At 44.3% G+C, this 21,471-nt stretch overlaps 1 protein-coding gene across 1 annotated transcript in view; it reads right to left on the bottom strand.

Moving 5' to 3' along the window:
• SORCS1 (sortilin related VPS10 domain containing receptor 1) overlaps window positions 1-21,471 on the bottom strand; it is a 430,514-nt gene that overhangs the window by 117,621 nt on the left and 291,422 nt on the right. The window contains exon 6 of the mRNA XM_045024608.1: window positions 11,563-11,636. Within this exon, the coding sequence (XP_044880543.1) occupies window positions 11,563-11,636 (74 nt within the window). The remainder of the gene's footprint in view (window positions 1-11,562; window positions 11,637-21,471) is intronic.

Here is a 21,471-nt window from a genome sequence, read left to right as displayed (position 1 = left end):
TGACAACTAAGGGAAGCAGTCCAGCCAGTGCTTTCCACCCCAACAATCTCAGCTGGTCTGGGTTTCTCTAACTTTACACTCTCACCACAGGCTGCCTGGGGACAGTACGGAAGTGCCATGAAACTTATACAGCTTATTAGAACATTTTCAAATATAGGGATATATTTTACATGAAAATACCGATAAAAAATTGTCCTTTTTATAGCCTGTTATAAGCATTCTTTTATTTGGCCAGGAATGGTAGCCCTAGCCTGTTTGCCAAAAGCTGGGAATGGGCAACTGGATGGATCACTTGATGATGACCTGTTCTGTTCATTTCCTCTGGGGCACCTGACACTGGCCACTGTCGGAAGACAGGATACTGGGCTAGATGGACCCTTCGTCTGACCCAGTAAGGCCATTCTTATATTCTTATGCTTCTCTGCTTTTTCTATTATTTTTTCTCTCAAACAAATTCTCTTTTGTGTCCAATATAATGTGTCCACAGAGGTATGTAAAATAACTGAGAAAATCCCTTGAGCTCTCTTGGCCTAAACTATGCCTTCCATATTTGCACTCCCAACCATTCAGCTAGATCTGCTTTTTCACAATTACACTCATGTGACTCAGATAACTTCAGGAAGGCATTAATTGGCACTGATGTAAATGAGATCAGAATCAGATGGCTGTATGCAGACACTGGCTAGGAACTCAGGATATCTTAGGCTCTGACCTAAGCACCTTGGGCAAGAGAAAAAAGGCCATATTTTTAGTGCTGAGCACCCACAACCTGGGCCAGATTTTCAGAAGTGTGCAGCTACCATGGTCACACCCATGTCTAGATTTTCAAGAGTTTGGCACCTCACACGCTGAGGTCTTTTGAAAATCTCACCACTGCTTTTAGCTCTTAAGTGACTCCTTTGAACGTATGTCCCCAATTGCCTGTGCCGAGTTCTTTTGCAAATCTAGTTCTTGGTCTCTCTAGCTCAGCTCCCCCTGTGAAAAACAGAGATACTCACCTTTCCTTTGTCTGTCTTGTCCGTTGAAACTGTAAGCTCTTGCGGGGGAGGGACGGTCCCTCACTATGGGTTTGTATAGTGCCTAGCACAAGGGGGCGATGTGTTGGGTTCTTTCTACTGGCCATCTTATTAGAGGAGAACAGTCTACTACTGCTATCTTCTAATGAAGACAGCCCTGGAGCTCAAGTGACCGAGGTCTGTGCTGAAGGTCCCTGTACCGGGGTGGTCACCCGCTCCAGCCCTGAGGGGTTTAAAGACTGCCCTGGGAGAGGGCTGTGGCAGGGGAAAAGCTACTAGGCTGATTGGGAGGCAACCTCAGCTGTGCCACGCCCTAATCAGGCCTCAGCTGGCCCTATAAAAAAACTTTGAGGCAGGAGCACAGACAGACTCCCTCTAGCTTCTGAGAGGGAGGGACCTGAGTGGAGCAGGGCTGGGGAAAGACAAAGGAGCTGGGGAGGCTCCAGCCTGGAAAGCCCCAGGCTGCGGCCTAGCACAAGGACAACGGGTACTGGGGGTTGCAGAGGGCAGCCCAGGAGTAGGCCAAGGCAGCAGGTCCAAACCCAACCTTGCCAGTGATGAGTAGGCTGATACTGCAGTCTGCCCCTGGGCGCGGGGGCTAGACAATGACTGGCAGTAGCCCTATACTGAGGCGAGGTGGGGATAGTGGGTGGGGGCTCCTTGGAGAGAGAAGACCCTGAGATAAAGGGGTTACTGCCAAGGGGTAGCACCCCAGATAATGGGGCACTGGGTCCAGGAGGGACACGGGGTCCAGGAGGGACACGGGGGCCAGGCGGCAGCGGGACACCAGCCTGCAGAGGGCGCTCCGGAGGCTGGAAAAGAGCTAATTCCCTGGACGGCCAGCAGGGGGTGCCACAGGGGTGAGTCCCGCACCCCTACAGTCCCATGCGAGAGTTTACTCTGCAGCACCCTGCCTCTGTTTTCCCCTTTTGCAGAGCGATCTCAGCACAATCCAAAGGAAATTAAAACATTTCCCACCTGAGGTCCAATTCATTTCAGTCCTCAAGGACACAGTGGCATTCCAGGTCCTAGCCCACACCTCTTAATTGGGGGATTTCCAGCCCTCTTTTTCAGAGCTGGGTCGCCATTCACTGTTCCAAGTCACTGCACAGGCCTAACTTACAGCTGCTTCTTCAAGCCGGCTACAGCTCCTCAGGCTTCTTGAGCACCTGCTGCTGTCAGCTACTTTCACACAGGTATTCCTTCTTTAGTTATCAGGGTTGGCTAGCCCCAGGCCCTCCAGCCATTAAGGGGCAAGCCACCCTGTTACACCAGGAATAACAGATGGGTGGAGAAGACAACTTATTTTCTGAGACCTTTATGATTACATTGACTATGATACATGATCACATACTGAGCTAGATCCTCTGGCCAGGAAGCTGGTGCAAACATCCAGAGGGAACTACAAATTGTGGAGGGTGATTCCAGAGGAAAAAGGTGCATGTCTGGGATGTCCCTGAACCATCTTGATCCTTCCCCTTTGGGGACATTTGCATCTGGCGTAAGTGAAAGCAACCCCCGGACTGCTCTAATCTAGCACCAGAGGCTCAAGCCTGGACAAGGGCTGGGTGTATCCAGACAGTTAAGTTCACAGCCAAGTTAGCTGTGTAGCTAATGGCCCCATTTAATGAAATACAGCTATGGAAGTTTACCCCATGCATGTGTGTGAAGGCAAATTAGCTTCTTACTCAAATACCTGTAGAAGATAAGCACATTCTTGGGCCCTGGCTAGCAACACCCTGCTCTTCTGCTGAATCGCCCTAACATCAAGCTCTTGTATCCTACCTAAAGATGTATGCATATTTCTGTTGATGTGTGAATCCCATTAGCTCCAGTCCAGGATATAGGCATGAATTGGAACGAATAGGATTCTGCCCTCATTTAGCCAGTATCACTGCAAGCCTTCCCTTGAGATGAATCCGCTGGCATGGGTAGAGTAAAGTACCCTCCACATCAGGTACAAGGATTACCCACAAATAGAGTATGACTCTCCTCCCCGTCCCTCACCTCACCACTCCTAACATGGAGGGTCCGACTCCGAGAAGGGTCAGTTACATGAATAAGAAGAACACGTAAATGACCCAGCTGAGGATATCATTCCAAGCATTATTACTTCAGGGCCAACCCAGTCGTCAGCTGGGCTCCCGAAGTTCCCTGCCCATGTTAGAATACAGCAAAAGTAGGGGCAACACTAGGTGACTGATGCTCTGAAGCATCTTGACTTAGCTCCTGCCAAAGACAGGCTTCCTGCATACACAGCTATTGGGGATTCAGTGGGATCCAGTGATTAGTGCACTGGACCCAGTCAGGAAACCTGGGTTCATGTCCTGAGTCTGCCAGACCTAGGACCTGGAGACTGGGCCTGCCTAAAACTATCAGCAGTGGGACAACAGCTTCTGTCTCAGGGCTCTGACCTTTCAAATGATTTTCTTCCAAATCCAAGATCCACTTGGGAACAAACACGTGTCGGTCGCCTTAGAAAACCACTAGCCATTACCTACCTGCCAGTGATTTCATTCAGTGCCCCACGAGCCTTCATCTGGCATGTGCATGTTTGCTTTATGTCTGAGTTATTAAATGTGTCTCTTTTTAATTAAATTTTCTGTACAGCTCAGCTCATCCGCTGTGGCTTTTAAGTCACATCAAGCAGATGATTTTCTGGACACACTGTTGTGCTGCACTTTGATTGGCATCCTCTGCATCAGCCTCCAGCAGTCGCCCCACAGTGACTAAAAGGTTTTGTTTGGCGATGCCCAGCAGCTTTTGGAAATAACCCAGACATGACGCTATTCAAACTGGCTCAGCCCACCTGATTTCAGCCAGGCAAAAAGCTGACAGGAGCCACTGGCACGGTTTGCCAGACGAGCTCCGACCGCTTGGATACAATAGAATTTTTAAAAGCTGTTAGCAGGCTTTTGATGCTGCTTTTCAGCTCCTCCAGAGGCTTCTTTAGTTAACAGAATCCTGGCTTTTAAAATAATTTGCAGTTTCTTTCCTTCTGAAATAACTCACGCAAGAAATGTACTTTTAAAGATGATCTCCATTTGCTTTTTCCCCAGAAAAGGTAAGTTTTCCATCATCTCAAACACACTCCATCTTCCATCCACCCACCCACTCACCTCTCAGTCTGTCTCTCTCCCGCTCTCCCTATTCATACATCCATATAAACACAACTCTCTCACCCTCTGTCTATCTACTGGTCTCTCTTTCTCATAATCTGGGTAAAGTTGCAGCTATATGCAGCAGTCAAATTGGAGTCAAACCAATGTCCATTTCCAAACTAATTGATACATAGGATTCTCCTCCAGATGACAGGGAGTTCATCAAATTATGGCCATACTATTCCCTCGCTGCAAAAAGCAGGACCATATCAATCCACCATCACCTGCTTTGGCTTCTAATCCATCTCCGAATCCAGTTTAAAAAGTCCTTTTATTGTCAAAAGTCTCCACGGACTCCCCCACCTATGTCCGCTTGTTTTTCTGTTGACTTCTCCTCTTGCAGTCTCTAGTCCACTCAGCCCCTCACAGGGGCTCTCCTTATTAGGGATGGGGGTGGTGGGGTTCTATCACTCTGGTGCTGTATTACCTATATGAAACTATCTGCCAACTCTGCACCATCCAACTGAATGAGTCACTTTCCCTGTTACAGAACCCCGACTGGTGATTACTTTCCTTTCCCCCTCACCCATGACTGACTCTTTCTGTGAAACATTTGATGACAATGTGTCTTAACTAGAGATGAGCTCGAGCTGCGGTTTTAAAAAATGGATCTGGATTTCAAACACCCAGAATTCAAGTAAACGCTGGATCTATTCTATAGATAGGGGATATTTGTGAAATTTCGAATATGGATCTGGAGTCAGATTTGGAATCCCTCCTCCAAAGTCTAAGGGTGTCTTCATCTAGCTCTATCCCATAGTGCTAAGGATGTTGTATAAAAATGAACAGGATTGTATTGTAGGACAATGTTAGAAGACGTGTATAAATTACCAAAAAGGGGATATTCAATCTGCTTGGAGATACGACAGTCATGTCCATCCAGCAGATTAATTGTTTGAATTTATTTTCTCTCTAATTAAGTCTAATCTCCTTGAAGCAGTGACTGTTTCCTTCTCTGTGTTGCACCCTGCCATGGTTTCATGCCTTCTTTCCCCTTGATACCATGTCAGTACATATTACAGCTCTCTCCAGAAAACTGCCAATGCAGCATTACTCTGATGAAAGTGAACAATAAACATATAATTAACCGTATTCTCTTTGGGGCAGGAACTGTCTTTTCTTCTGTTTGTACAGCAACCAGTACAATAGAGTCTTGGTTCATGACTGGGGTCCCTAGGTGCTAGATAATACAAATAATAAACAGGACCATCATTGATAACGCTAATGGTTTTATCTGGGCACAAATAATTGGCAAATTGAGATCTTTCTCCCCTCTGTGTGCTAACTGCTTACAGGCTTTTGATTTGTGCAATTTAATAAGTCACTCAAAAGTATTCAGGGTTAGATTACGATTAAACTTAATTATTTTTTTTTTCAAAAAAATAAATAAATAAAATTTTCATGATTTTGTTTTACTTTTCCAATCATCTCTAATTATGCTACTCCAACCCACTGACTTCGATGGAACTACTTGCGGTGTAAGGTATTACTTTATGTGAATAAGGTTATCAAAATGTATCCTTCAATGAGCAATTTATACATACATATTTTAGCCTTACAGTTTGTTATTTGGATAGGTCGTCACCTGTTTGCTATTATGGGTGGGGTGTAATTGGCTGTCCGAGGAACAAGGTATTGTGGTTGCTCCCTGATTGGATGACTAAAACTTTTATAAACAGGAAGAGCAACACCAAGGTGATTTCAAGATGGCCGCTGCAGATACTTTACACCAATCCCATTCACATTTGTATTTGTGAAACTTTCACTTTCTGCGAACATTCTGACCAACAAAACCACACTTCTGTGAATGTCTGCAGAAAATGTCTGCAGAAAGTCACCAATGTCCAGGCGGGTTATTCGAACTAATGTTCCCAAACATTTTAATGAAGCATTTGCCCAGCTGTACCACCATGGTTTCAAGACTTCTTTCCCTTTGATACCACGTCAGTAAATATTGCAGCTCTCTCCAGAAAACTGCCAATGCAGCATTGCTCTGATGAACTAGTCCTGAACCTGATGGCTTTTCAGCAAAATGTTGAAAATGGAAATACTTCATCCAAAAACTGCAATATTTTGATACAAAATGGCACTGCGGTGCCTCCTGGTCATTGTACTTGGGTGTGTTATGCTCCCATTCAATGGGCTGGGCTCTCCGATGCACTACTTTCTCCCCTCTTGTTGAGGGACTTCATCAGACTGTGGTGATCATGGGAGATGTCAGTTCTTAGCACATCACCAAAGTTAGAGCACATCACACGTATTAATGAAGTTTTCCTCAAAACACCCTTTTGAGAGAGGGAAGTGTCAATCTCATCCCTCTTTTTTCCAGATGAGAAAGCCCCAGGCCTCTGTTTTTTGTAAAGGTTTGAGTTCATCTGCGCACCCCACACCTGATATCTCCCACCCTGAGGTAGCATCATAATCCCTTCCACAGCAACCAGTCTGGATGTCAGAGAATGACTTTTAGCTGCAGGTGAAGGGATAAACAGGGGGGACGATAAGCCCTGAAGAATCAAAGATTCTGTTTTTATGGAAATCTCTCTTTCATTAGAAGGGAGTCAACACAGGAATACAGAGTTCATATGATCTACAAGCAGCTGAACTCTCTCTAAATAAAATGTTTTCTCAAAGTTTTGCAGGAGGTGTCAGCAGATCACTTTAATGTTGTTTTTCTGTGGTTTAAATTCCTCTGGGGACTTTCACGTAGCAGCCAAAAATAAGAAAAAGAAAATTATCTTGCAAACGTATATAAAAAAGGCAGCGGGAAAGATGGCAGTGGTTTCTCTGGTAACATTTACAGTCAGATCTTTTTCTACGGGAGCATTAGCAGCCCCCGGTGAATTCATTCATAAGACTTAAAGTGCTCCAGGACTATTTATGTTGAGGGGCATAGCAGGGTCATATGGCAATTAAAATATAATAGTGAGCAATTAGGAATTTCAGCTTTGATCTGATTAGCAATAGAGTGTGTTTTAAAAGCCTGTAAAGCCTCCTGAAAGTTTCTTTCTTGTCAAATAAAACATAAATGCATGGTGTATCTAAATGCAACCACGAGAGGGCCCAGGGTTAAACTCAATGCTTTGCCTCACAGCCCAGCCTGGTGGCGTTAAGCCGCTTTTGTGGCCTCCTGATCCTGGACCATTCCAAAGGATGGAGAGATCCTGGAGTAATTTACCATCCCCAGGGACCAGTCTGAATTACACCATCTCCCCAGGATGCTCCACAATCTCTGTAGCACTGTGTGATGTGGCTCCACCCCTGACATGTTCCTCCCACTCCCAGCCCAGTCCCTGGCTCACCTCCTACCCCTGGGCTGCAATGGGATCCTCGGAACATAGGCTTACCACAGTCTTCTGTGGTTCCTGCTCAAAGGGAATCCTCCTTCAACCTGAACCAATGGTTTTAGGGCTGCCTTGCATTGCTCGAGCTCTTTTGCCCAGTGTAAAGTGGCTCGAGTAGGGTGAGGATCTCACCCAATATTTTCTCTGTTGAAGAAACTCTGGAATGTTATCTCTCAAAGTGCACTTCTGCTTTGAAGAGCAATTGTAAAAGTAGCATCATGGGTTTTGAGCTGATCATGTCCCAGTGATTTCCGGATCATATCTGCTCAGTTTAAAATAATTAAAAATTAAAGATAGGTTCTCACTAGCTGTCAGCCCCATAAACACAGACTGGGATTTGAGAGTCAAGCTGGGTTCTTTCTGGTTTGCACATCAGCACCAACAATAAAGATTCTGCAGAACTGGTTCTGCTCTGGGTTACACATGTGCAAAACCCCATGGGCTTGACTCTCTGTTGCCTTCCTCCTTGTGGAGTCATTTACACTAAACTGATTTAGCAGAGTTTTGCACTGGCAGAAATTATTGACTCAGAAAGCAGGCCAATGGAGAATCAGGTTCAGTGTTGTCATATACTGTCGTCTGTAATCCCAGTTTTTTCTAGTGGGGATGCAGAACTCTGGGGGTAGACTTTGGCCATTCAATGGAAATTAGTGAGCAATTCTCGTTAGAATGCATGAGCCAGAATAAAATCTAACTCCCCTTTCTATAACCGTGTTAGTTTCTCAGAAAGCAGAATCGCAGTTTAACATGCATCGATGACCAAAATATATCAAAGTCATCCCGTTCTAGGTGAAAGTAACAGCTTTTGGTTTCTTGTTTAGTTTGTGTTTGTGGGAAGACTGGCAGGTGATTGGAGCAGTTTTTAATCGTATTTGTTATTCTTTGCTTTGCAGTGCTTTTGAAATTCCTGGTTTTACTTCTCTTTTTGCTAGACCCTCAGAGGACTTCAAGGGTTTCTCTCTGTGGAAAGGAACATTAATCATTATCATCATTATTCTCATTGCTGGTGTCCATCAGTTCAATATATGATAAATCTCTCTTGTGCCTAATGCCAGGCAGACTTCAAAACACTTGGGTTTTAGTATGGATAATAAACATTCAAGAGTGTGGATGCTCATTCAAGCAATATAGCTGGACAGCTCAAAAAACATGCTTTCTTACAAGGTTCTCAGCTCTTTCTGCTTTTGTCAGGCCAGAAATACCATGGGAAACATGGGAAAAGATGTTCTTATGATATCGTGGAAGCTTCTGGTCCTGTCCGGAAGCCAGAAGGGCAGAGATGAGTGAACAATTTTTTTTTAAAATGGGGAAAACATTTCCAGATTGCAAGAGTTTCAGCAAAGTCCAGGTTAAAGGGAAAGAGAAAGGTTTGGAATAGAGACAGGTTCAAACCAAAATCCTGGATCTAAACTTTGGGGAGGCGTTGAAAAAATTCAAATATGGATCTGGATCTAAATTTTGGCCCATGTCCTTTACTTCTACTGTGATTCGAACCAAAACAGTGGACCCAAACACCCCTGAAGTGTTCAAAATGGCATAGGATCACCTCTAATTTGGGGGTAAAAGAGGAGTCCTATTTTTGCTGACCCAATTCAGTTGCTATACTATTTATTAATGTATCTATTTGTAACAGGGTTCATGACCCGCCCCTCTTCCTGGGGCCCACTTGGCCTCCCCAATAAGGCTCAGAGAGGCTTCAGGGTTGTGCAACACCCATGTCTTTATTAACTTAACTTTGTCCCACCGCAAGTGTCCATCTACATACAAGTTTTAAAGGATTACTCTCCTCCTTTCCAGGCAGAGACAGCCTTCCGCTAGGAGACCTCCAGTTCCCTCCCTCACTGACTTCTCTCCCTGGCTGCCCCCCTGCCTTCTGGCTTTCTCCCAGCCTTTATAACCCTTGGCTTGTCAGGCCAGCAGGTGTTGCCAATACTCAGGCAGGCATCAGGCCTTTTCCATCAGCCCCAATCTGCTTCCCCTGATTGGAGATGACTGGGCAGGGTTAATTAGGTGCTTTTGCACCAGCACCCTGCTACACTATCCCACAAAGAATCTTCTTCTAAGGGCCAGATTCAAAAGTGATATGTAAAGTGATATAAACCAGACCCCAGAGATTCTGCTCTCAGTTAAACTACTACCTCCATCTGAAACTGATGGGAGTGACTCCAGTTGTATAGGAGTGTAATTGAGAGTAGGGTCCAGCCTCCATACAATAACTTAGACCTACCTCTGAATTTGGCCTTTAGTACCATCTGTGCTGGAAAATAGGCCAGCGCAACTTATTGTGATCAGTCCAATGTGCTCATGCTTTCCTTTTCACACGGGTTTGTGTTACACTAATTGCTTGTTGCCTGAAGGTGAGGAGATATTTAGTGACAAGCACTTTAGTGTCAGTGCAATAACAGTGCATTATTTTGGATATGCACTGTAGAGAGACCTGCCTGCTGTCAAAATGATATTAAAATATTAGTGTATCAATACTGATGTATAAAGCAATGATGGATACAACTAAAAAGGCTCTGGTTTGAAACTGCAGCGAACAAAACAACGGGAGCTGAACAATCTCAAATGTTAGGCAAGTTTGGCCCCAGATCCAGATATGACCCTTGAGGATGGCTGCTGTCTCTGTGATAAGCTGATTCTAAAGCCTCAGCTGAAACATCCATTGAAGACATTCAGTACATGAAGACTGTGAGATGAACAGATACTATGGCAAGGAGGACCATACTGGTACCAAAGAGAGGTAAGACCTGTTAAATTAGGGCAGGGGTGGCCAACCTGATCCTGAGACGGAACCAGAATTTACCAATGTACATTGCCAAAGAGCCACAGTAATATGTCAGTAGCCTCCCATCAGCTCCCCCACCCCCGCTCCCAGCACCTCCCGCCCACGGGCAGCCCTGCCGATCAGCGCCTCCCTCTCCCTCCCTGCACCTCCCGATCAGCTGTTTTGTTGTGTGCAGGAGGCTCTGGGGGGGGGAGGGAGGAGCAAGGGCACGGCAGGCTCAGGGGAGGGGGCAGGAAGGGGTGGAGTGGGGGCAGGGCCCGTGGCAGAGCCATCGGTTGAGCAGTGAGCACCCCCTGGCACATTGGAAAGTTGGTGCCTGTAGCTCCAGCCCAGAGTCGCATATTAACTTGTGAAGAGCATCATGTGGCTCTGGAGCCACAGGTTGGCCACCCCTGAATTAAGGGATGGGTGGACCCAATTCTGAATTCAGACTCTGGGGCACAGGCGCCTGCCTACTTCACAGTTTTGCAGTAGACTAGTATTCCGAGAAGTGGTGAAACGTTTATGCAGCATGACTGATCCCACATGTATGCATATATCTTTGGTCTTGAAATTGGACTAGAAATCTTGGAACACTTGTCACCTGTTTAGTAGAACATGGCAACAATGCACAATGATTTAAGATTGGAAGTGAAGAAAAATACTGTATGGCATAGTGTAATGATGTCCAACATGATTGAACTAGTGATAACCTGAGCTAAAAGCATGAGCCTACACAGCTTGAGCTAAAGGACAATGAGCAAAAGCCTGGCTCCGCTTAAGTCAGTGGGAAAACTACCATTGACTTCAACAATCCCAGGATTTTCCAGCTGGGAGCAGAAGTACATTCATATTCTCTGTGGATTGGGTGCCGAGGGGAACGTATACATGAGTGACAATTGCACTGCACGTGTAAGTAATGCACATGTAATAGCACGGCAGAAAGCAATGGTCAGCACTAAGAAGATGACAACTACTTCTCAAATTGTTGTTATTTGTGCTAGTGAGGTGACTAGGAGCCCTAATCATTCACCAGGACACCCTTGTGCAAGACCCTGTACAAGCACAGAACAAAAAGACAGTCTCCGCCCCAATGGCAGAAAATTAACCTCAACACTAAGACGGAAGAGCAAAAGGTCTGAGTGATGACAATGTTCGTCTCCTTCGGCAATGTCTCCTCAGCCTCAGAGCCTTCATTCTAAAGCACCGCCACCTCCACGTACACCTGGTGGAGCTGTGTTTGTGAAACAACAAAAAAAAAGTGCTTTGTTTCTTACCAGTAGAACCTGTTTGGTGCGACACCCTCCTGGAGAAGCTGCCATCTTCTGCCAAACTCAATTGAACTGTATAACTGGAGACAAAACAGAGTACAATCACTGTACCTTCCTTACCATTTTTTTTTAACTGCAAGAATCACATTAAAGTATGAGATAAACACAGTCAACAAAGGAACAGAACTGCAACCCATACGGCTTTGGAAGTGTTCTCTGGCATCCATTGCTCCTGCGGCAGTGCCTCCAAAGTCAAAGGGCTGAGCTGTGGACAGCCAGGAGACTTTGACTATAATGGAAATGAACAGCACGCCCGATGGAAGAGAGCGTGACATTCCCCAGGCTCGTTCATGGCTTTGGAAAGGCTATGGGAAGTGAGGGGCTTTATGCGGCACTGGGGGCTGGGTAGTGGAGGGGATACACCCCGGATTATGAATTTATTCCTCTTGTGTGCTACAGATCCACGTTCTCCAGTGGCCCGCTCCACCAGAGAGCATAGGCAGGGGCTGTAAGAGTTCTGGGAAATGGCAGAGGTGGTTCCCAGGAGCTCTGTAAACTGTGAGCTTGCACTTGTCACAAACTCCTCATTAATGTCGTGGCCACTACTACAACCCAGGGGTTGCAGCTCAACTGCACAAGTGCCCTGCCTCCTGGATGGGGAGGAGAAACCTGACTTCTGTTTGCCCCCTGTGCAAATCCTATTTTACTTGCTCTTTGCACAGGGAAACTGAATTTTGCGCATGGGGGGAGCCATCTTTCTATAGACCTGTCCCATATTTCATGATACTTTATTTACTCTCATTTATCTTACAATGATGCTCTTGGGGATTTCAGGCACAGGTCATTCTCTGCATGCACTGTTGCCCACTACTGAATAGAGTATCTCTGAAATGCTGGAACTAAAAGATGCCCGTGTACCATTTGCTGTTCTGTTGCCCTTTGGTACTTGACTGAAAGGAAGCAGAAATAACCCTTGCTACCACTGACACCCCCTGGAGATTCAACCAGAGTTCCAATAGCAGAGGCCAGTGGTATTCAGAGGGGAAAAAATACTGGCATGGACTGTTGCAAATGATGCATATGAGCAGTTAGCTGCTAAACATAGCGATTGTGTCTGCGTGCAGCTGCAAACAGTTATCTACAGTTGACTGAGACGTGTAACTCAGAGTCTAGCTCTTTTAGGTGCTAACAGATAATAAAGGTTTGGGGGTATTTGCATTTTTTACTTTCATCCTGAATTTATGCTTGCAAAGGATACTGAGCTTACAGCCAGGTGTAATGGAGAAATGAAAGTTACTTACCTGTAAGTGAGGTTCTTTGAGATGGACTCTGCATATTCCCACTCTTGGGAGAGTTTAGAAAATAGTATGCCTATTGAGTTGGCGGGTGGGTAAGGAGCACTAGCTAAACAAGGACTGTAGCATCAATCTTCCAATCTGTGCCTCTGAGCTAGTTGCGATATCTAACAAATAATGGCTTGGAAACAAACGTGTGTATTGAATGCCACGTGGCTGCTCTAAAAATTTCTGTTATTGGAACCTGTTTCAAACATGCCACCAAGGCTGCAATCTCGCTAGTGGAGTCTACAGTCAGATGTGGGGGAGGGGGAATTGTGAAGCATGCTTATAAATTTCTATTATAAACTGTCTGACCCATCTTGATAATGTTTGTATGGAAATAGGATTTCCTTTACAGTTACCAGCATATGAAACAAACAATTTAACTGAAAATCTAAAGTCTTTAGTCCTAACCAAATAGAAGGATAAAACTCTTTTTGTATCCAGATAATATAGCTCTGATTCTACCATTATTCGAATGAGGTCAGTGGGTGGGGGAGGGGAACACTGGCAATGTGATGGACTGATTGATAAAGAAATTTGAGGTGACTTTTGGTATGAATCCAGGATGTAGATGAAGAAATTCTTTGTCCTTATAAAATGAAGGGTCAACCATTAAAGCATGAAGTTCACTAATCCTCCTAGCTGATGTTATTGCTATAATAAAGGCAGTCTTAATTGATAGATGAAATAAGGAACAAGATGATAAGGACTCAAATGGTGGAGACATAAGCCGTGACAGTGCTAAATTTACGTGCCATGGTGCCACAGGATCTCTCATTGGGGTGGGGTGCAAATTTAGTAACTCTCTAAAAACTTAATAACCTCAAGAAAGAATACTGATTTACCATCTATTTGTATATGAGAAGCTGCTATTGCATGTAAGATGTTCCTTCAGCAAAGCAACATATAAACCTTGACGCTTTAAATATAACAAATACTCTAAAATAGATTGAATAGGGGCTGACACAGGATCTATCTTCTATCAGATAGCCATAGTGAAAATCATTTCCATTTTAATTCATAATATTTTCTAGTTGATTTTCTTCTGGCATTAAGAAGAACGTGTTGAATATCCATAGAGAAAGACCTCTCCAGCTCTGTTAGAGACTGATTGCCCATGCTGTCAGATGCAATGATAATGGATCAGGATGGTAAACTGTCCCTTATTTTTGTGTCAGAAGGTCTGTTGACACTGGAAAGAATCTCTAGTTACTTTTGGAAAGCAGGAGCAAACCCGTGAACTATTGCTGTCACAGCCATGCTGGGGCAATCGGTATCATTCTGGCCAAGACCAGTCCTATTTTTCTCACAACCTTCACATGAGAGGAAATGGTGAGAATGCATAAATTAGTTCTGCATCCCATCCAAGGAGGAACACATCTGACAGAGTGTGACAGAGTTCACTCACCACTGCGGCACCTTCTGCTGGCTGTTCTGTGAATTAGCTCTCCTAGCCAGTGTACCCTCTTCTGGTGGCATCTCGCCGCCATCACTTCAGTTCCCGGACTCACGTCGCTTCCAGGAACGCAGTGTCCCCTTCATGACACAGCCCTCCGGCTATGCCACACACTGTGCTCCCCCCCTCCAGGGGACGGTATCGCCATCCCTCAGTCCAGCCACTTCCTCAGTGGTGAGTGGGGGAGGGAGGAATCCAGGCCTGCCCAATACTCTGGGTCCCAGCCCAGGGACCCTGTAGATGGCCACCACTCGCTGCTTCCCCTCTGACTCCTCAGTTCATTTCCCTGGGGCACTTCCCCGCATCTCCATCACCTTCTTCGCCCTTACGTCAGGGCTTCAGCCTGCCAGTCTTAGTATCTAGCCAGGAGTCCTCTCTAGCTTCCCCGGTCCCTACTGGTACTCCTTCCTCCTGCTAGGGGCCTGATCCTTCCTCCTGCTAGGAGCCTGATATTCCCTCCTCAAGCTCCAGGCAGCTACTGAACCTGCTCTCCCCTGCAGCTCTTCCTATATGGGCCTGCCTGGCCCTGATTGGCTGCTCCTCTCAGCCCTTCTCTGATTGGCTACCTCCTGTGCAGCCTCCCTAGGACTCTATTAACTCCTTACAGCCCAGTGTGGGACAGGCGGCCCATCGCACAGAGATTGAGTATCCAATCCCACTCTGGAACAAAAATAACAGTATTTCCTGTTGAATCTTATTGCAGATAGATCTATCTTTGGCATACCCCAAAGAGCAAAGATGTCTCTGATTACAGAGTCTTTGAAAGACCATTTATGCATCTGTGTGGATTCCCTGCTTAGTTCTGGTTGAGGGATCCAGCCGGCTGTAAAGCTATCAGACTCATCCTTTGAGCCATACACCAGTCCCAAAGTTTCATTGCCTCCTTGCAAAGCTGTGGTGATCGGGCTTCCCCTTATCTGTTTACATAGTACATTGCTGTCATATTGTCTGTGGCCACACCGACCCTTGAATCTGGGGGAGAAAAGACCTGAGTGCCAAACAAACTGCTCTTGATTCCAGAATGCTGCTATGGAGACAACCTTCCTGTCAACCCCAGAGTCCCCTTGTTACAAACTTCTCGATATACGCACCCTAGCCTGCTTTTGCAGAGCTTGTTGTGATTATCATAGACAGGACTGGATAACACTCCTCTCAGAACATTTCCCCAATCCATCCACCACCAGATGGATCTTTGGAATTGACTGGGAACTGTAATGATCATATCCCTACTGAGTACTGACAGTCTGATGTTTATGATAACCAGTGCTGGAGTGGTTTCATCCTAAACCTTGCATAAGCTGTGACGTATGTACCATCATACCCATTAGTGGTAGAAAAAAAAAACCAACCCGTTACCCTCTGACATGGATTCAGCAGCAAAGATTGAAAGGTACACTTTATCTTCAGGGAATCCTCCCTCAGAATGTATGCTTTTGCTCTTTGGGAATCGAGACGAGCTCCTGTGAAATGGAATTTTCTGTGATGGGGTCAGTAATTATTTCTTTCAATTTATTAAAGAAACCTACATTTCAGAATAGTGGGCATGCAAATTTTGTGATCTCTTCCAGCTCATCCTCTGAGGTTGCTATTGGGAGCCAGTCATCAAAATATGGAAAGACAGAAACCCCTCATCTCTTGAAGAACACTGCTACTCCAGATAGACACTTTGTAAAGACTTTGGGTGCCATGGAGAGGACAAAGGGGAGGACTCTGTATTGGAAATGGTCCTGCCTTACAGCAAAAGGAAGGTACTTCCTGTATGATGGTCTTATTGAAATATGAAAGTAAGCTTCTTTGAGATCAAGAGTAAACCAGTCTAGAAAGGATAGGGAAGGAATAAAGGATCCTAGGGTTAATATTCCAAAATGCATCTTTCAGATGTACTTGTTTAGCTTCCTTAGATCTAAGGCTGGATGAAGATCTCCATCTTTCTTTGGAATTAGAAGATAGCAGGAGCAGAACTCTTGATTCCTGAGATTTATTAGAACCTTCTCTATTGCTTTCTCAATTAGCAGAGAGCTGATCTCTGATCTTAACAATGTCCCATGAGTGGGGTTCCTGAAAAGAGAGAAAGAGGAAGGTTGATTTGGAGGAAGTGTATCAGACTGGATGGTATAACCATTCTTTATAGTATCCAACACCTATCTGTCTGTGGCGATCTTTAGCCACTCACTCTAACATTGACTAAAAGGTCTCCAAATTTAAGGAAAACAGGATCCAACATTGCTTTGCTGCTCTCAAACACCACTGAAAACCTGCGGTCTCACTGAAAGCAAAGAAGCAGTGGTAGGCCAATTATTTTGCTTCATTTTGGGCTTGAATGACCATCTCTTGTATGACTGAGAAGCAAAAGATTGTTGTTGTTGGTATTGGTAGTGATGTCTTCTTCTGTTCAATGAAGAAGAATAAGGTGGGTTATACTGTCTTTGGAATCTGAAGAGATCTAGAAAATCTCCTTTTGAAAGTCTGCAAGAGACCCAGGGATCTAGGTGTAGATCTTGTCTCTTTCATTTTTTTCCAATAATTCATTGGTTTTTGAACTACACAGGAAATTGCCTCCAAATGGAAAGTCCTCAACTTTAGATTTTGTTTCCTGTGGAAGAGAAGAGGAACGTAGCCAGGCATCTCTTCTGAGAGTTCTTACTGTTGCCACTGGGCTTGAGACAGCAAAGAACTGCTTTTATGCTTGCTTACCAATGTTTTGACCCTCCTTAAAGAGGGAATTAGTGACTCTGGGAAAGGAGAAGAGCATAGCACTGCTTCTGCCAGGGAAGAGAAGGGAGAATTTGAGAAGGACAGGAGATGAATTAGGGAAATATAACCTAGATGGAGCTACTATAAGGTGGATGAATAACTGGTTCTTATGTTCTTATGGTTGGAAAACAGTTCCCAGAGGGTAGTTATCAGTGGTTACAGTCAAGTTGGAAGGGCATATTGAGTGGAGTCCCACAGGGATCAGTTCTGGGTCTGGTTCTGTTCAATATCTTCATCAATGATTTAGATAATGGCATAGAGAGTACACACTTATAATGTTCATGGACAATACTGAGCTGAGAAGGGTTGCAAGTGCTTTGGAGGATAGGATTAAAATTCAAAATGATCTGGACAAACTGGAGAAATGGTCTGAAGCAAATAGGATGAAATTCAATAAGGACAAATGCAAAGTACTCCACTTAGGGAGGAACAATCAGTTGCACACATACAAAATGGGAAATGACTGCCTAGGAAGGAACAGTGCGGAAAGGGATCTGGGGCTCATAGTGGATCACAAGCTAAATATGAGTCAACAGTATTACATGGTTCCAAAAAAAGCAAACACTATTCTGGGATGTATTAGCAGGAGTGTTGTAAGCAAGACATGAGACGTAATTCTGTTCTATACCATGCTGATTAGGCTTCAACTGGAGTATTGTGTCCTGTTCTGGGTGCCACATTTCAGGAAGGATGTGGACAAATTGGAGAAAGTCCAGAACAGAGCAACAAAAATGATAAAGGTCTAGAAAACATGACCTACAAGGGAAGTCTGAAAAAAATGGGTGTGTTTAATCTGGAGAAGAGGAAACAGAGGGAACAAAACAGTTTTCACGTATGTAAAAGGTTGTTACAAGGAGGAGGGAGAAACATTACTGTCCTTAACCTCTGAGGATAGGGCAAGAAGCAATGGGCTTAAATTGCAGTAAGGGCAATTTAGGGTGGATATTAGGAAAAGCTTCCTAAATGTCAGGGTGGTTAAGCACTGGAATAAATTGCCTAGGGAGACTGTGGAATCTCCATCACTGGAGATTTAAGAGCAGGTTAGACAAACAACTGTCAAGGATATTCTAGATAATACTTAGTCCTGCCATGAGAGCAGGGGACTGGGCTAGATGACCTCTCGAGATCCCTTACAGTCCTATGATTCTATCATTTTAAATCTTCCAGTTGAACAGAAGGAGTATTGTTACAGTACAGAACAGGGAATAAACAGACCTGGCTTCTATTTTCAGCTTGTATGACCTTGGGCAACTCATTTAATAGCTCTCTGCCTCAGTTTCCCCAGTTTACAGACAGGTATAATACCTAACAGGGATGTTTAGAAGATACCTACATTAACTAGAGCTGGTTCCAAAATGGTAAGTTCTTTTAAACATTTTGAGATATCAGTTGAAAATAGATAAAAGCCAAAAAAAGGCATTTCCCCCCTTCTCTCCCTTTTTCCTTTCCCCTTCCTTTCTCAGTTGCAAAATAGAAAAAAGAGGGGAAAGAAAGGATGAAGAGAATGGGGAAATAAAAGAAAAATATTATGACAAGGGAAAGGAAGGAGGAAAACATTTTGGTTTTGATTTGAAAACTGAAATATTTTCAATTTTCCATTTTCAGGATTTTGTGTTTAAAAAGTGGAAAATTTTAGATGCATGTGAAAAAAAATCAGATAAGTTTCCTTTTTTTAAAAAGTAAATAATGGAGGCCCCTTAACCAACTTCTTTATTCAGTCACTAGTGAAAAAGGGGTGTAGGCTTTCCATGGATAAACAGATGGTTGTCTAATACAATTAAGAGAGCTGGAATCACCAAGTAAGACTTTTCTCCACCCTTGTCTGCGCCTCATTCTACAGCTTCTCTAGATTGTCACAATGAAACATTGAACACTATTATTATTGTCACATCTCAGAAATCTCCAGTTGTGGTAACAGTGCACCAGCAACAGGGCATTTGAACTGAGAAGAATAAAAAGAAAAGCTTGATGGAATTGTTCTAAATGAAGGAAATACGCATCACTCTTCATTGGATCTGGTCTTTCACTAAATTCACATCACAACTTCTAGTTATACCTGCACAAAATGCAGGGAATGTTTTGTGTTCTTAGGGCCTGTTCTTGGTTCCCTGGAAGCCAATGGCAAAAGCTCCCATTGTGTTTGGTGGGATTGACTGGGATTAGGCCCACAGAGAGTTGCATCTACATAGGCATTGAGATCCTCCTTATTTGCCAGCACCTGAGATTCTATAATATTCATTTATTCACCTTGGTTTCCAATGTGAAAAATGGTGACATGGTAACTGGAGAGTTATTACAGATTCTTCTGACATTGGTTGTGGAACATCTCACTAGTGTTCAAGGTAATTCCATTTCAGCCAATGGCACAAAATAAATGGTTTTACCATGAAGTAGCTTGAGATGTTGAGTTAAATCTGGTAGGACCTTGAGCAGCATTAATGACCTTCAGTGAACAGGCCAAAAAAAAATTAAACAAAATGTTTTCCCTGCAGGGTGCTTTGTCAAATGTATTCTACTGAGATGCCATTTTGGAGTGGAATGGTGGACCAAAAGGAAGAGAAGAATACCTGGGGGCTAGGCTTGATTTTTATCCAGACAGGACACAGGGCTATTTTTCCCCATTTATCATGTATGGTGCTTTCATGAAAAAAATTGCACAGCATCTTACTGCCATGTTGTAATATAAGCTTTTCCTCTCCCAGGGCTGTTATGACAGGCTCATCCATGTAGTCTCTTAGGAGATGACATTTTCTTTGGCAAGCATTTCAGTCCGATTACAGGCAATTTTCGTTATTAGATCGAAATGATATAATGTTCTTCAATTTTTCAAGCCACAAATAGAAAAAGAATCTTCAGTCAGTTTTGATCTAAATTTCCATCTAAGGGGCAAATGTTGATTTGTCATTGTTTTTATATTTTGCTCCTGCTCAGGAAAAATTTCTATTGAGTATAAACTGAATTAAAAAAAAAACCCTCTGAATTTTATTCTTTTTGATGAGGCAAGAACCTCATTCTTACTTTTTCTCTACCGTTTCACATTCTTCTTTCATTTGTCTATCTAGGTACATCTATGGCCCTCAGTACTGTAATATCTGATAACCTCACAATCCATATATTTTTCCTTCACCTTTACCCTTATGAGGTAAAGAAAGGTTGAGGTGGCTTGTCCATCACTGACAAATTTTAAGTCAAGCCTGGATGTTTTTCTAAAAGATATGCTCTAGGAATTATTTTGGGGATGTTTTCTGGCCTGTGCTATCCCACCCACCGTGTCCCTCTTATATAAACAGTCTGACTAGAAGACCACAATGGTCCCCTCTGGCCTTGGAATCTATTACCTCCATTTTCTAGATAGGGAACTGAAGTGCTGGATAGGCTAAGACTCAAATTTTGGGACTCAGCGTTGCAACACCTAGCTGATTTAGGAGCCTTAGGATATGTTTACACTACACAGTTAAGCCGACTTAAGTTACAGTGACGATCATAAACCATTGTAATTACATCGCTTGTGCATCTTCACGCAACGCTCCCTGTGTCAGTGGAGCATGTCCACAGCTGGTACTCTAGCGCCAACAGAAAGAGCAGTGCACTGTGGGTAGCTATCTCACTGTGAAAATCACCACCTTCTTCTGCTAGCAGTTCTGGGAATGGATCACAGTGCATCATGGGGGCGGGGTCATCACCCCATGATGTGGCTTTCTCCATTCCATAATTCCAAAGGCTTCCAACTACATTTTGCACCATTTTCCAACTGCTCCAGTAAACTCTGCCTGAAAGCATGGATCTTGCCACTGCTCACCAGTCCTGTGATAAGCATTATGAGCACAATGCAGCTGATCCTGCAGTACTTCATGAGCTGCGAATCTGAATAGGAAGCCATGGTGACTGCCCTGCTGTGTGCACGGAAAGAAACAATTCAAGATTGATGTTGGCATTCATGGAGCAGCAGTACATGGTGGACTGCTGCTAATGGGCTTGGGAAACAAGCACTGAGTGGTGGGATTGTGTTGTGATGCAGGTATGGGACGATGAGGAGTGGCTGCAGAAATTCCTTGAACTCTGTGCGACCCTCACGTCTGCCCTGTGGCACCAGGACACCAAAATGAGAGCTGCCCTAACAGTGGGAAAGTGAGTGATGATTGCTGTATGGAAGCTGGCAACTCCAGACTGTTACCGGTCAGTCATGAATCAGTTTGGAGTTGGGAAGTCCACTGTGGGGGTTGCAGTCATACAAGTGTGCAGGGCCATTTATCACCTCCTGCTACAAAAGACTGTGACTTTGCGCAATGTGCAGAAAATAGTGGACGGCTTTGTGGTAAAGGGATTCCCTAACTGTAGCAGGGTGATAGATGGCATGCATATCCC

This window comes from Mauremys mutica, chromosome 7 (genome assembly GCF_020497125.1).
Source record: "Mauremys mutica isolate MM-2020 ecotype Southern chromosome 7, ASM2049712v1, whole genome shotgun sequence".
NCBI classification, from domain to species: Eukaryota; Metazoa; Chordata; order Testudines; family Geoemydidae; genus Mauremys; species Mauremys mutica.
This window is presented reverse-complemented; position numbering and strand designations above follow the sequence as displayed.